This window comes from Habropoda laboriosa, unplaced genomic scaffold (assembly GCF_001263275.1).
Source record: "Habropoda laboriosa isolate 0110345459 unplaced genomic scaffold, ASM126327v1 scaffold33, whole genome shotgun sequence".
NCBI classification, from domain to species: domain Eukaryota; kingdom Metazoa; phylum Arthropoda; class Insecta; order Hymenoptera; family Apidae; genus Habropoda; species Habropoda laboriosa.
Window position 1 is genome coordinate 2,432,420 of NW_017100187.1, and position 15,545 is coordinate 2,447,964.

Here is a 15,545-nt window from a genome sequence, read left to right on the forward strand (position 1 = left end):
GACGAATATTCACACGATGCATCCCATTTTATTGTAAATTTATTGCGTTACACGATCATTGAAGGTTTACGTTCGTCTAATCGCCAAATATAACGTACATTTACTGTACAATCGGAAGAAGACATTAAATAATTTATTATATTATATACATATTATTTTACCATTGATATCCTTCTTTAATTATCACGGATGCCCCAAATTACTCGTACCGTTTAACATATTTATCGATCGAGCGAAAAAAATTGGGAAACAGTTGAAAGAATATATATGTAGATAATCAAGGATGTTCGTATAATACTGATCGAAAATATCACGTTTTCACATCGAACAACCAAAGATCCGACGATGATCAATTTCGAGCCCCAGTTTATTTTACTTTTCCAAGGTAAACCAGCCATGTAAGCACTTTGGCACCGGGCCAGGAGTGTCGAAGGTGGCTCTCGCGATTTCCGTAAGAGTCACGCTGTCTAGAATCAGCAGACCAGCGCGCGTCTCTTTATCACACCACACGATAGAGCTTAGAATCACGCCGTCGTCTTCATTCTGAAAAGAACAAAAATACGAACCGATGTAAAGCTAAAACAATACACTAAATCCAAATTCCTTTCTTCTCTCTCACCTTTCCATTAGGGTCTGCTACGAAAATTGGCTCGCTCGGATAAACGTTCTTCTCGCACCAAGTTTTCCTCGTTTTCTCCAGAATGTCCACTTTGATGATCTAGAAAATTCATCGGTAAACGCGTGAAATTTCTGCGAGAAACAAGAATGCAGTTACCGTTCCAGGATTCTCCAAGTCGACGTCGCTAGAGATAGCGTAAAAGTATCGATACTCTCTTCCAAGATAAGAATCGTAATTAAGTCGCGGTGTTTCGCAACCCAAATCGCAAAGAAGTTCCGGTTTCACGAAGACATTGCCATCCGGAAGTCTATGAGCAGCCGCTCTTCGCTGAAGAACATTCTTATAATCGTTCCTCTTATCTCGATTAGCTTTAACAGGAGTATCGTTCAAGCTCGACTCGTCGATGAACTTCGAATCAGACTTATTTTCATATCTAACAGAATCGTATTGGAAAGCCTCCAGACCCTGGTTCACCGTTTTTACCGTGATCAAATTATGCTCCAATGGCACGTCCGATTGCGGACGTTTCATCGGTAACACGAACCTCAGAGGTCTACCTCGAAACATCTTGGCATAGTCAGGATTCTTATGCAAGTTCTGCAATCGTTAACAAAATTATTCCACCTGATATTCTCTATTTCTAGCCGGTGTTTTAATTTCACCGAAAGAAAAACCAATTCTACACCACCTTCATCGCGTCGACGAACATACAATCCAACATTTTCGAATCGCGATAGCAACAAATATCCACTACCACGTAATCACGATCACGCGTTTCGAATTGATTGATAATATGAAGATAGAAGAACGGTTCACAGATGAACGTTCTTTCCAGCAATCCTGTTTCCCTCGAAACCACGTGTATCAGTGTCTGTAACGATAGAAATGATCGATCAGAGACAAGGAAAATTCGTGAAATATCCTTTAACTTCACTTACGTTTTCCTTCTCGTGCCACTTTAAAGCGGCGCGCATCGGTTGTTGCTTCACTTTGCATGATATTACCGTGGTCAGAGACACCGCCAATGGTTGTTCCACGATTATAAAGTAATTCTCGGTGATTCCAAAGGTGTGCATGTAGGAAGGATTCAACAGCCACCTGGATGGAACGCTAGCGACGATCGTTGCCTGTTCAAACATGGATAACTCCTTCTCTTCCCCTGAATCGTCTGACAAAAATCAACGAATTATTACATGACATCTAAAATATCTGTAGGATGCTCGACTCGCGGCACGAAAATTGTTTGATCTCGAACGCGAGTGGTATCGTTGCCGGAAGGGCGAAATTCTAATAGATGGTGTGGGGATGGTGAATAACGTGTCCCTTGGTCGGAATGTTTTTCAATCGTCTATTCTAGAGTTATGCGTTCGAATATATTACCCCGGTGTGTGTGTGTGTGTGTGTTGATTGGTTGGAAGCCAAAGATGGTGGAAGGAAGGAATCGAGAAATGCGGATATGTTATTGGATATTAGGAGAACGTGAGGGTGAAGGTGGCTTGCAAAGGTTGAAATAATTTGGGGAAAATCCGGAAAGGGGAAAGAGATAGTAAAGATGACCAGGATGCGTGTTGAACTTGTTTACGGTAGGAGAGGAATTTGTTAGGGGCTAGGAAGAAGGCTGGAAAGGACTGTTTTATTGGTTTGTGGCTCTTTACTGGCCGGTGGGCTACGCGACCGGACAATATCTAGAATATTCAGAGGATTCTTCTAACCAACGATAATCTGGCTGGGTGAGAAACAAACGACGTTGTACATAGGTCCTCGTGGAGTCACGCTCATGCCCATATTGTAAACTGTACCATCGTTCATCACGTGAGGGTGAGACGTGTGATTGACGATTCCAACGTAATCGGACACATTCACCTATGAGTGGAAAAATCGACGAAGAAAATGATGAACATTTCGCTGGATAATTTATCGGCGAACAGCGTGAATAATGAAAATCACGTACTTTGCCTTTGGTCTCCAAAGTTTCCGGATCGATACGATGAATCACCGCTGACTCCGCGAATGTATAATACTCGTCGCAGAATGGATAGACCGAAATCATCGAGTTATCTGAATGGTCGCCAGGTTTAAACACCGCTGCAACCCTAGAGAGAATTTAAAAATTGATTAAAATTCGTCGATATTTCAAGAAAAGCAGGAAATTGCTACCTTTGGAAAATGCTTTTGCAAGGATCCGGTACTGCTTTCGTGCCGAATTCGGTCACAACTATTCTCCGAGCTGCGTTGTTCTTTTTGTAGACGTCGGTCTGAACGAATCTACACTGATAACTCACTTTTCCATTGGCAATAGCGAATCTGTCGTTTTAGAAACACGTGGAAAAAATTCATTTCGTTATTCCCCGAAGAAGTTTCTAAGCTTTCGTAATTGTGGTCGGTGTTCGTATGATGTAAGGCTTCCGGAAGCCGTGATCGATTACACTTAACGTAACGCTGTTTCGTCAACGGTGGCTAATTAATTCAAGGTCTGGGTTACACGCGGTGAATATTTCGCTTAGAAAAAACGGAAGGATAATGTCAACCCTTTAACAGTGACATAGATATCTGGATATCCAAATTTTCTGAATAGGAGATCTTATAGAAAAAATGATTTTAATTAAACTTTCTTTGTAATTCCTTCGTTAATGTTACATTTCTTACGTCAGTTTCAGTTGTTCACTGATAAATCGGTATTCGGTATCGCTACTAGATGATTAAAATCTTGATATCTAAAATGTAAGTGATATCTAAATTCTTCAAGCATATCCTACCGACAATTCCACTCTTTGTTACAGACGTACCGGTGCAATAAAGCTGAACTATCGAACAGGTGGTTGAAATTGTATTCGCCGACTTCTAGACAGCCTGGACCGTTCCTCAGCAATGTTCCTTTCAACCAGGTGGGTATCTTGCCTGTTACCTCGCCGGATATCGGTTCTATCACTTCCCTTTTGCACGATCTCGTCCAGACGGAAGAGTCGCAGTTCGGAAAATAATATCCCTTCTCTTCTGATCCATTTTCGGTGGTCTTTATACACTCTTCGACTACGTCGTTCAGCTATCACAGTTATTTACAGAATTAAAAGAACTTGAACCATAAAAAGTTTAAGAAATCTATCAATTCTTTTCTTTTTTTTTTCTTTCAATTATTTTACGGTTCAAGTTTTTTCTAATCGATCGATACCGCACGAAGCTGATTGGGATATGTATTGCTGAAAAGATGGGTATTTCACTGTTGGAAACTTGGAACGGTATTAAGTGAAAAATTGCTTGGATTGATGGAGTAATGAAGGTTTTAGCGTGACTCGCTATGATCACTTACGCGAAACGACGTCTTCGACAGTTTCATACGTTTCCCATACAACAGATCGTCGATTTCGTGCAATTTCACGGTGGTAAAATCATTTTCCGATCGCGATCTACCGAATCTCGACGACTTCATCCCGGCACTCCGATGGAACATCGAGAATAAACTTTTTCTTTCACGGTCACTGAGTAATTTTAATGAACTTGGAGGGGCGTGTGTCGGAAGTTGACAACTTATTATGTCTCATCCTCGGTGTCTTCTTCCGCGGATTCTCTTATAAGCGGGCGAAGAATTGATGATAGTATCTCGTACACTCGTTTGTGGGTGAAATCCATCGTTTCTCTCGGGGCTTCGAGGAAAGAATGACATTGTTCCGATAATCTGCTGACCTTAAAATATAGTTCGAACCGTGATCCAATTATCGTCACCGGTTGCTCGAAGCCCCACAATCAGACACGTGCATTTCACCCTTTTCTTTAACCCTTGCACTCGTCGGTGCACGTGGTTAATTGGCACGTGACACCTTTCTGCACGACGACTAATGAAAATTGTATCTCGTAGTTGCATTTCAAGTGGGGTCTGATTCGATGAAATTGGAGAAAAATTTTTCAGAACATATTTTATTTTTTTTTAAATATATTATTTTATTTTTATTAATTCTGTAGAAAACGTCGTTGTTCGTGTTACCGACGATTGAGTACGATTCGATAGAGTTAGTTCCCGGATTTTTCGCCAGGTGACTACTGCGTCGCTAGCCATGTGGCGTTCGATTTTTTTTCGAATTAATATGGTGGTGAATGTGCGTCCATGGTGAATTATATATGTCAAGGAGCAGAAGGAACACGGTGAAATAATTACAAACCGGGAGCAAGATGAATGAAAACACACTTTTCCAGTAATCCCGGTACGGTAACTATTCTCCTAGATAGATTCCTGATTGCGCAATAGATTAGGTATACATTCTTCGTCGAGAGAGATATTTTCCCTCCGTGCACAATGAAACAAAACAATTGCATCGAGAAAATTTCTCGAACGATACGAGAGATATTCTTTATCGACCTTGCATCGTGGAGATAATGTTCGATTACTCGTGTGATATATTCCAAGTGCAGGGAAAAATTCGGTGGTAAGAAGAGGCTTTTATCAAAGGATGCTTTATGGCTGACGTTCGAGATTCGATGGTAGAAAACACGTCACTGTTGCAACCATCTTTTTCGACAGGTAACAACACTATATCACGTCTCTTTTACCGGGAACAAGGTGGCGATGCTGCGGTCCAGAATGGTTGGCCTTTCTAGGTCAGTCGAGTTCTTAAGAAACTCTGACATTGTGTCGCGTACACTCGAGATTATGTTCGTGCGAGAAACTCAGTGAAAAACTCGTCCATTTGGCCGAGTTTGCAGTTACTTCGCCGCGTTTTGGTCGATAGCCAAAATTATTCGCGGAACATGCTGTTGTCAAACGATGTACAATGTGCAAGCCAGAAATTCTGGTTGATTCATTTTCAAGGCGATCGTGAGAGAATATTTTCCCCCGCGTGCTAAATTTCTTACTGTTTTACTGTTTCAACATTGGTATCGCGAAAAAGTATCGATTCTCAATCCGTCCCGAATTGCAGTCATATACGAGGATCGTTTTCTTTCGTTTATTTGTCATAGAAAATTGTGTATATTCTTAACGTATCAATTATTTACCGCCGTAATGCAATTGTCGTAGGATCGTATTTTTCTCTCGAAGGTTCGAGATGTCAGGAAAGATTTCTGACGTTCGTATTGTTCAAGTGGTAGGTACGAATAGTGAAGTGACAATAATTCTATCCCACTACTTAGAAGCTAATTTATTCAGCGACCATCTTTTCAGTATCACCTGTCGTTTCTCCGTTGAATTAGCATTCGAAGTGTATGCATGTTGCCGCGTGAACTACGCGTGGTCGCCTTTAAACAGCAGCATCGACGATGCGGTAAACAATTATAGGTTAATGGCTGATACTTTGGAATTGTTTTCGACCGAAGTATCATAAAAATAAATCGAAATTCGTTTACTAAAAAACACTTGTTTCGTGGATAAAAAAGAAAAAGAGATTTCCATCGTTAAAGAAATGTTGAATATTTTTGTGTTAAATAATATTCTTGTGTGGTTATAATCGTTTACGATCGAGACGATAAGGAAGATCAGAACAGCCTTGATTCCTCGTTTATTCTGCATCCAGTAAACTTTGTTTTTAGTCGTTAGTTACTCAGCATCAGTTAATTAACCGAACGAGGAAGGAATTGAAATAAAGAGGACGTTTAAAGAAGCGCGAACCGTGCGAGAATGAGAAAGAGGGAAGTTTGAAGGTAACTGTAGCGAGGACAAGATAACACGAACGATATCGGATCGTGATAAACGGTGCATTTCTAAATTTATACGATCATCGCTCATCGATAGACATCTCTTCGAGGCAACAAGTGAAAAATTGCTACTTATCGTGATAGAAAGCTGAACAGGTGAACGTAAACTGTCACTTTATTCGAACAAACTACGTGTCACCCGATCGTAAAATACTAATTGATTATTTTTTCCGATAAAAATTATACCACCGTTATTCACGGAATTTGTACCCTGAGCTGTAACGATCATCCGTGGATCATTCTGGCGAATTACACTTTCTCCAATAGAGTTTGCCCCGGCAGTGATGTCAACGGGTATAGATAAACGAAAACTCATCGGAGATAATTAGTTTTCAGTCGTATGTACTCGTTTGAATTTATTCAACACGTTCATTGTTACGACGGCTTGTGAAGAATGATTATCGTTAAACGGAAGATTCTATTTTTAGTGATACAACGAAAATGGTACTTGTTTATCAGTCCACATGTTGAACGAAATAGAGAAGGAAAATCTCTTGTGAAATGTTTGCTTATGGATCTCGAATGTGTACGGAGATAGAGATACAATTTGCGAAAATTTTGTTGTCAGTGGTAAGAAGAAGAGATGGGTGTGTTGTGCGGTGGACGTTTGTTTTCTACGTGCTTGCGTGCACGCCTAACTAGCGGGTCGAGCGTTCTGCGTGACACATCGCCCATTGCTCGCGTAAGTTCGCCTCGTCCAGGGAGCGATACGTGCACTTCTAAGCGAAACGGTGCCCACACGCCCGTACCACGTGCTCGTCACGTGCTTGAGGCGAGAGGTATATAGTACGTTATGCGAGTGGCCCGTTACTACGAACAAAGACAATAAAATCGAGTTATCTCCGGCAACCGTGTAGAAAGCACATGCAACATTCTCGAACTTTCATCCGTTTTAATTTAGGGGGATTATTATGAGATTCTATCAAGATGTTAGATACCGTTAGAATCACGATACCATGAGTTTCTCTCGGTTTTCCACCAATTTCCATTCACACTTTCGCGTTTCTTTTTCTTTCCTTTTTTTTTTCTTGTTCTCTTTCTGAAGCGTAAAATAACCAGAAACGCGTGGTAAGATCGGAAGCGCGTAGGTCAAGGCCGAGATAATGGCAATATTGACACTGAGCGCGCGAACGATTCGATTGGTTCGGACATTTACCTACTTCTTCCGTAGCGAGGAAGACACAAGTGCTTCCTTCGTTGTTCTAATTTGATCGTTGAAGTATGTTACATATTCGCGACCAAGTGAATTTCGTCGTTCTAACTCGAGGATTGACCTTCGTGTTTCAGATGGAGACTGAACGTTCAAGTGTTTCGATTAGCAGATGTGCCCCGAGGCTACCGCACCTTTGCCAGTTTATAATTAAAGGTAACTGACCAATCTCAACACCGGCCTGCATGCATTTCGGGGACAAAATTCGAAGAAGAGGTTAATTATAGCAAGTGGAATGCACTCTCGTACTTCGCCACGCGTCGATGGTTTCTTCCACTAAACACTCGGCGATAATCCTCGACGAGGAAGATTTTTTTTCACGAGAAGTCGGATGCTATTCATCAGAGTTATACAACGTAAAGATAGCAGAACTGTTAGTCGAAAAATAAGCGTAACTGTACGCCACTGCATTACGTTCACGAAATTCCGAATAACATATCGGTCTTTATGCACGTGGCGATAAAATCGAAAGCAACAAATAAGGGAAAAAAGAAAACTGCATTGGTCGGTAATCACACGATAGTAATATCTTTTTGCTCTTTTTCCACCAAGGAACAAGGTTAATTTGCAAATTAGGTACATTACTGGCCGGGTTCTGATTTGTATATCTTATCTGAGCGAGCGCAGGCGATTTAGACATTTGTAGCAACTGGTTTGTAAAACTGTATTCACGAGGCATATTCGATGAATATTCACCGGTGAATAGGGAAAGGAAAAGCGAGGAAAATCGAAAACTCGCGTTACACACGTTTCAGATGCCAATTTTCCCGATGGTCAGCCGATTTACGTAACTCCGTAAGACACCAGAGTCGCGCTATAATTCTTTAAATACATTTCAAACACATTTTCCTATTCAGATGCGCGCTGGCATATTTAACCGATTGCGTAATCCATCTCTCGGTCGACTTTATCGACTAACACCTTTTTGTTCCTTTTTATAATCAGACTTGCGATACACGGAACCATCTATTTTTCACTGTGTGTCGCGGAATGACGAGGAACACACTTGTGCACCATATGTGGTTCAGATTTGCCAGAGCATTCTGAACAGGTTGTGGGGATTGAATTAATTCAGGTAGAAGGAAGCAGATATTTGCGTTAGGTTCATTAACCACCTTAATATTGTTGATTCATAAAGCTACGTTGACGAAGCGTTCTTTTACTCGTTTGCAAACGTCCGAATCAGTTGTTTCAACAACGCGCAAAGTTATTTTCGACAGGTTTCCTGCTTACGCGGCACATTGTGTTCGTTCTAATTGTTTCGTAAAATATTGCACGTGTACATTTCGTAAGGCGGGAAAAAAAGAGTGAATAGTTAAATAAAAAACAAGCTTTCCGTGAAAAACAGAAGCCGCCTACCATCTGTCGTCCTATCCGAAATAACGAGCGTTGGCTTTAATTTTAGCTCGATTTTTCAATGCTGCATATCTAGCGGGAACACGATTACGCGTCGATCTAATTTAACGCTGTTCAAGTCTCAACGAGAAGCTTGTTCTACGTACGTCGTGCTCGAGCAAACAAACAGAGCCGATGTTAATCCAGAGGTATTACCTAACTTAACCCTTTCATTCTACATAAATCGTGCTTTTCCGTTGTTTACCGTCTCGTCGATGAAAAACGTGACAAAGAAGAGATCGTTTCTTGTCACCTGACCACCGTTCAGGAAAAATATTACTCGTATCTGTGGAAATTGGTCGTCGAAGAGTCTTCCACTATTCTTGCAACTATTCTTCAACACGTTTTACCTGATTTTTACCATTCTTTATCGTCTCGTCGAACGTCTGGAGAACGTGACAAAGAAGAGGTCGTTTCATGTCCTTTTTTTTTTTAAATTCGTCTTCAAATCTTCTTATCACCTGACCACCGTTTAGGAAAAATAAGAATCTTCCACTGTTCTTGGATTGTTCAATACTGTTTACCTGATTTCTAGTCGTTTTTAACGTTGCTGTCAGAAGCTCCTCCGCCAGGAAACGCAGTTTTTGTCAATTGAACGGCGAAAAAATAAATTGTAACAGCGTTGTTTACACCGCAGAAACAATTATCAAGGATGTGAGACAGAATCGTCACACGTTATGTGACATCCTAATCTACGCTGGTGACGCATACACGCCTCTCCCTGGAAGCAGATCATGTGACGAGACCTTTTCACATGATTCGTCACAGACTCCCGGTTGTTAAAACACTGTTCCCAAGAGAACGATCGCTATCCCCGTTGTTTACGAACACCGTTCACGTCGAAGTTAGAATGCCGGACGATATTGCCTTATGTTCGACGATAACGCGAGGAACTGATTCACGCGTAGAACGACTAACGCGCGAAATTAAAATTACGCTACGTTAAAAAGAAGGAAAGAAGAAATAAAACGTTCGCAACTAGAACGAATCAGCGTTTCACCGAAGGCTGATCTCGGCAAATATTGTTCTACAAGAAGATCGACGACAGGTAGTAGAGGAGATCGATCATGCTCCCTGTGTCTCTCTGGTCTAATCGTGTTAACGAAACAACATGATAATCACGTGCACCATGTTGACGTAAAAATCGACGGATAATAGAATTATCACGGCGCTCTGAACAATTCTACAAGAGCCGAGAAAGATCTGATCGGATGTTATCGTAACGTTCGTTTCAAGTCAAATGTATATGTATACCGGCGAGAAGAGTAATATAGTTATCGTGCCATCCACTTTCGTTTATCTATGGCAATATGTATTTGCCGCGATATCTTCCCTCGGCTTTCAACGTTGCATCCGTTGTAACGATATTACCGCGATTACTTAACGCGCTCGCGAACACGGTTAGGAACGCTTTTCTTCGGAAAGATGCTCGGAAAATGCGTACAGTTGAGAGGAATCTGTACAGTTGTCAGTCGCCGTTATCAAGCATGACCGTACAGGAAAGACGAAGAAAGGAAAGGAGACGATACTACCGCCCAGTTGTGATATCGATATCCTCTGCAGCAGCTGATAAACGTATTTGTACCGGGGTTCTTTTTCCACCACTTATCAAGAACACGCCGCTTCGCCGTGTAAACCCGTCGTAAATCGAACAACCCTCTCGACGTTGTTCCTATTAGAGAATCGTCCTCCGATCGAGAATTCTTCGATTGCGCCGAGCAGAATAGCTGAAACGTTGCGAGAGAAATACGGAAAAATGTGACGTTTCTCTAGGGCTGCTGTATACTCGTTGATACGAGTTCTAATTGAGGGCAGAGTTCGCGTTCCACCGAAGGTGCAGAGCTAAACACTTGATTAATTAAACGCTCTTTTATGTGTCTTTCAATTCTCCATTATTGCTCGCCTCATGTTATTAACTCTGTCATCCGAACCCGTCTGCTTATATATAGGTATAGTTTCTACGATAAAGTTGCGTACTTTGGATAGAATTTGTACTAGATCGTTGGTTGAAATCGATGCCCGATTCAATTGGATTCCCTCGTTTGTATTTATAAACGTTGTCTTCTATTCTCAGCGAGCCAACGTGAATCCCTCCTGTCAATATTTCACGACGGATCTCTAACAAACCTACCTCCTCTCGCACCTCTGCCCCGAGCAAATAATAGAATTTGTCCCGATCAATCGGTGGTATCTCTTCTTTTTTCTTTTCAAAAGCGTTCTCGAGGCGCACGTGACTCATTAGTCAAGTCACGAGAGAATCTCGTAGAGCGTTATCAGATCTCGTGAGTCGCGTTCGGCACTTCTGCACACTACGTATGTACATATATACCATTCGTTCGATTAGGATCGATATAACCGAGATCGGGCATTGCTGTGCAAATAACACCTTTTCCGTAATTTTCCACAGTCTCGACGCGTGACTCGGGTCCCTGAAATATTCTCGCGATATATGTTAAACCCGATCGGTTCGCATAAATTGTTGGATAAGGTCTGCGAGCCAGCACGGCGACGTGCCATTATCCTGCTGATTTGATTGTTCGATTAGACAAGATCCGATTCCTCAGCATGCGTACCATACGTGACTTCTCAACTCCGGATCACGATAGATCAATCGATCGGATTCACTTGCTTCCTTGTGAATTATATCGGGTCTTCTGGAATTGTTTCTAATTGTCCGATGTACCCCTAAAGTTACTCCTAAAGCGAACTATATTTTCTGCGGCAGAGCTCCACTGCAGAGAACATAGTTCGACTTCTATCCATCCCTGTTCATCTTACGAATAATTTGAGCGGTAACTTTTCTTACTATGTCAATTAGAAACAGAGATACGATGGTTTAAATTGCGCTACGAACTTTCCGGACAACCCAATATCTATGTAGAGGTGTCTTTTAAGAAGAACCTTCTATCGAACGAAACGTGAGTTCGAAACTTGCATAAGCTTCGGCGGCGGCAACATTCCAAAGTTTGTGTTTTACCATGTGTAATAAAATTTCAGAACGCTTCCTGTTTGCCTCGCCGTCGTTGTTTCAAATATAACAGGTGAAACGCAACCGCGTTAAAAACGAGTTAATAATAAAGTTCCAAGTCCTAGTATCTGCCAGTAAAATCAAAGTCCGCGATCCGCGCGCGTTCAAAAGGTCGATCGATCGTGGACCAACTTGGTCTTCAACGATATACATACATATACGAGAGAGAGAAGCGGAGAACCGTAAATCGCGCGATCATTTGTATACCGTTCGAGTGGTTTTCCGTTTCTTGGGAAAACCTGCTCGTCCAGTGTCCCCGTTAACGTGCCTAACCGCGATACTTTTATCCTACCTTCCGATCATCCTCGATTCCCAACGATTTCCACCAATTTCTCGGCTATTCTTTCACCAGTTTCACCTACGTATACGTGTTCCTGCTTAAAACGGACACCTGGAGACATAATCAACGAGATCGATAAGATTTTCACACGGGCAAAGTTGCAACCTTCGAATTGCGGAGAGTGAAAGGAGACTTATTTTGAGCATTTTACTCACAGACAGAGTTGAACGATCTGTAATTACCATTTAACTTGCAGATCAACGGAGTACGTATAGTACTGGTTTCTTACGGTACATTAGCGAGACTTCCTCGTTTTTTATCCCATTAATTATGATAATTGCTTTTGACAGGCGAGCCAGGGCAAATAACACCGCGAATATTTTCTATTTGTATCTTCTTTCTTTTCCTTTTTTTCGTTCTTAGGAAGAAAGAGAATAAAATAGGAACGTTTAACACTTTGCACTCTGCTGGTGCTATTCATAATACGCACCGTAACTCCATTCAAGTTTTATTTATATCAAAACGAAGCAAAAGTAGATAAAAGAGAGAGATAAAAGTAAATAAATGTTTTCAAACCGAAATTTTTCCTTTTCAAAGATTTCACTGCATCGAAAAATGCCGAGAGTGCAAAGGGTTAAAATAGGCTTGTAGATCTGTTGAGTTACGTGTCATAGCTGAGCTGATTAATCGTAGCACGCGACAACCGTAACGAGCTGTTCATTTAATTAATTACCATCGATCCCATGGTGTTGGACTTGTACGCGAGACAGATTTTTCCGTGGCGGTCGAGAATGCGTATTTCTTTAAGTGGAGCGAGACTGTTTCGCTTGAAAAAAAAAAAAAAAAAAAAAAAATGAAAGATAGACACGACGATTTGTTTCTTTGTCAATTATGCGAGTAACCTAGAAGGACATAGGTGTTGTGCATCGTTGCAGCGTGCAACAGGATTGTGCAACACGCGACAATCCGTGCGCGTGGTGTTTGAATATTAATTCCTCGTGATCTCATATTATTTCTTCTTTTTTTTTTCACACTGGTTGCTCTGGAGGTGTCGCAACCAAACAGAACCAGATAAGAAAATTCACTATCCCGTAGTTGAGGATTCCTATTGGCAATTCACTGTCCGCCGTAATGTCGATAAGCGGTGAATCGAGCGAAAAATAAGTTGAACAGGGTAAATAACGTGGTTCCATGGTTCAATTAAATTCCGGATCTTTCCACATTCAGTTTGCTCGCCAGTTCGAAACGTTCCAGACGGTACATCTCTTTCTTCTTTCTTGTTACGCTAACGTCCGCTGCGATAGAAAATTAAGGAAGTGGATTGGAATTTCTTTGAATAAAAATTCTGAATTTCTGTCCTATATACTCGTATAATCTACCGGTTGAATCACGCGTTGTTTAGTATCTGTATCGTCGATAAGAGTGCATCGATAAACAGATAGTAACTGTAAGAAGCGTTTAACGAGTGAAACAACGTACAGGTGAAAGTGAGGAAATTTCGTTTGAAATAGAAAGATCGAGTGTATTCTTTAAGATTGCCACGAATGTTCGTTCGTGTACCTGAAATTTGAACGACGATACCTCGAACCATCGTCGAAGAATTTGAGATAAATCGTCAAGCGCGTATTCGGATCGTTCGATTTTCCGCGGTTGCCGTCACCATTGCGACGAAGGATTGTAGTGAAAATAAGCGAAATTAAATAAAACAAGACGTAGGAGGCACATGACTGCAGCTTGATATGAGCAAACTCGTGACAGCAGCCCCGATAAACCACCGAGAATCGTTAAATCGGCCGCAACAACCCGCAAACGTGTTCAGTCCTTCGTCAACATGCCCAGGAACCAGAATTATCAGACTTTTACGGACGAGTGCGGGTAAGTACCGAACGAGAACGTTCTTTCGTGAATTTTCATCACGTCGTTTAATCGAAGACGAATTTCAAGGGTGGAGAATCCCGGAGAATCGAGGATGATCCAAATTGGTTCGTTCGTCGCTTCCCTTGTAGAGCAGGTGAACTGGTCGATAACGCGCTGTTAAAGTTCAGGGGCTCGTCTAAATATGGTCCGTGCGGTTAGCAAACGATCCAACAGGTAGGGAATATAGAACGACCTATGGATGTTTCTCGGTAAAATAGTGATTTCTCCTGGTAAACTGATTACGATTGTTACGTGGAAAGTTTCGATCGATTCTAAATTATATACGTGATTTCTCAATAGTGAATCTGAAGTGTGCTTAAGAAATTGAAGGAATTCGAAATTATGGAGATAAGCTTGCTTCTTTTCTGCGATCTGTGGTTCCCGAAGGAGGTAATTTGTGGAAAAATTGCAAAAGGGGGGGAAAAGACCACTTTCCTACGTTGTGCCGAATATATAATTGTAATGTAGAAAAGCGCGTCTGTCGTTGATAAAGAATTAAAATATACGAAAGTATGACCACTTGTCTCTGGTGTGAAAACGTCATTCTACAGCGATTAAAGTGTTTGCATAAGGCGGACTATTCGGCGAGGTTATCTTTCTGCGTCTGGCCAGATTTTATTGTTCGTTTTTACTGTGTGCACGATTCATCATCGTACACAGCCAGACACCGAAATGTAGGTGATAAGGAGCTGTACCCGAATTACCAGCAAATCCCGTTCAAAGATATCTCTACTTTTTCCACCTACTTCCTATATTCCAAATTACCGACATTCTCTTTGTTACTTGTGCACTTTTTCCCCGATAATTCGTCTTACCATATACAGCAAAGATTTTATTTTTAACAATTACCGATGCGTTCACGGGTTTCCCCGAGGTTCCGTTCGAGGATTTAATCCGGTTGTAAAACTGATTTTATAAAATATGCGAAAAGAGAATTTTTGCTTGTCCGTTATCTTATTTCACGTATTCAGCTCCGTACGGAGGAGACGTCAATATCGTAATTCACGAACAACAATCGTGACAAATTCAGTCACGAGTTGTAGAACCGTCGAGCGATACGGCACTATTTTTCTCAGATAAACAAATGATCAAATCCTCGTGATTGCTCTTATCGATTCGAAATGTAGATTGTGCTTTCGATTTGAAAAGAAAATCAGGCACACGCTACCTCTACCTCTTCGTGTGTAAAATTTTAAGCGCAGTTTTTTTTTTCTTATCTCTTTTTTACTTCCATCCGACAGACGTGTTTGCACTGCTTTTATTTTCGTGTTCTGTCAACATTACCACGTCGCTCCTTGAACAAAATGTAACGTAATACCTAATTTCCATGTTATATTAATTAACAACTGATGTTTTGAAAAAGCGGTCAATATAACAGTATTCTTTAGCAATTATCTACCTTTCAACTTTTTTA

General features: G+C 41.2%; 1 protein-coding gene across 2 annotated transcripts; it reads right to left on the reverse strand.

Annotated features, from left to right (window-relative positions):
• Window positions 1-275: 275 nt before the first annotated feature.
• Window positions 276-5,301, reverse strand: LOC108579564 (carotenoid isomerooxygenase). 2 transcript variants are annotated; one of them, XM_017943136.1, is made up of 10 exons: window positions 5,162-5,301; window positions 3,406-3,662; window positions 2,777-2,923; window positions 2,571-2,712; window positions 2,332-2,482; window positions 1,558-1,787; window positions 1,308-1,490; window positions 776-1,216; window positions 620-718; window positions 276-543 (listed from the first exon to the last, which is right to left on the reverse strand). In XM_017943136.1, exons 1-10 carry the CDS (start codon window positions 5,237-5,239, stop codon window positions 373-375), a joined length of 1,899 nt encoding a protein of 632 aa, XP_017798625.1. In that variant the 5' UTR covers window positions 5,240-5,301; the 3' UTR covers window positions 276-372. The 2 variants fall into 2 exon arrangements, with proteins under 2 accessions (XP_017798625.1, XP_017798623.1); XM_017943134.1 differs by lacking the exon at window positions 5,162-5,301 and adding an exon at window positions 3,927-4,287.
• Between the last annotated feature and the right edge of the window lie 10,244 nt (window positions 5,302-15,545).

Coding starts and splice junctions, on each gene's coding strand:
- LOC108579564 (XM_017943134.1), bottom strand. CDS start 4,067: ATGTTCCATCGGAGTGCCGGGATGAAGTCGTCGAGATTCGGTAGATCG. Junction 2,713..2,776: donor TGCAAAAGCATTTTCCAAAG/GTAGCAATTTCC, acceptor AATTCTCTCTAG/GGTTGCAGCGGTGTTTAAAC. Junction 544..619: donor TAGCAGACCCTAATGGAAAG/GTGAGAGAGAAG, acceptor TGTTCTTTTCAG/AATGAAGACGACGGCGTGAT.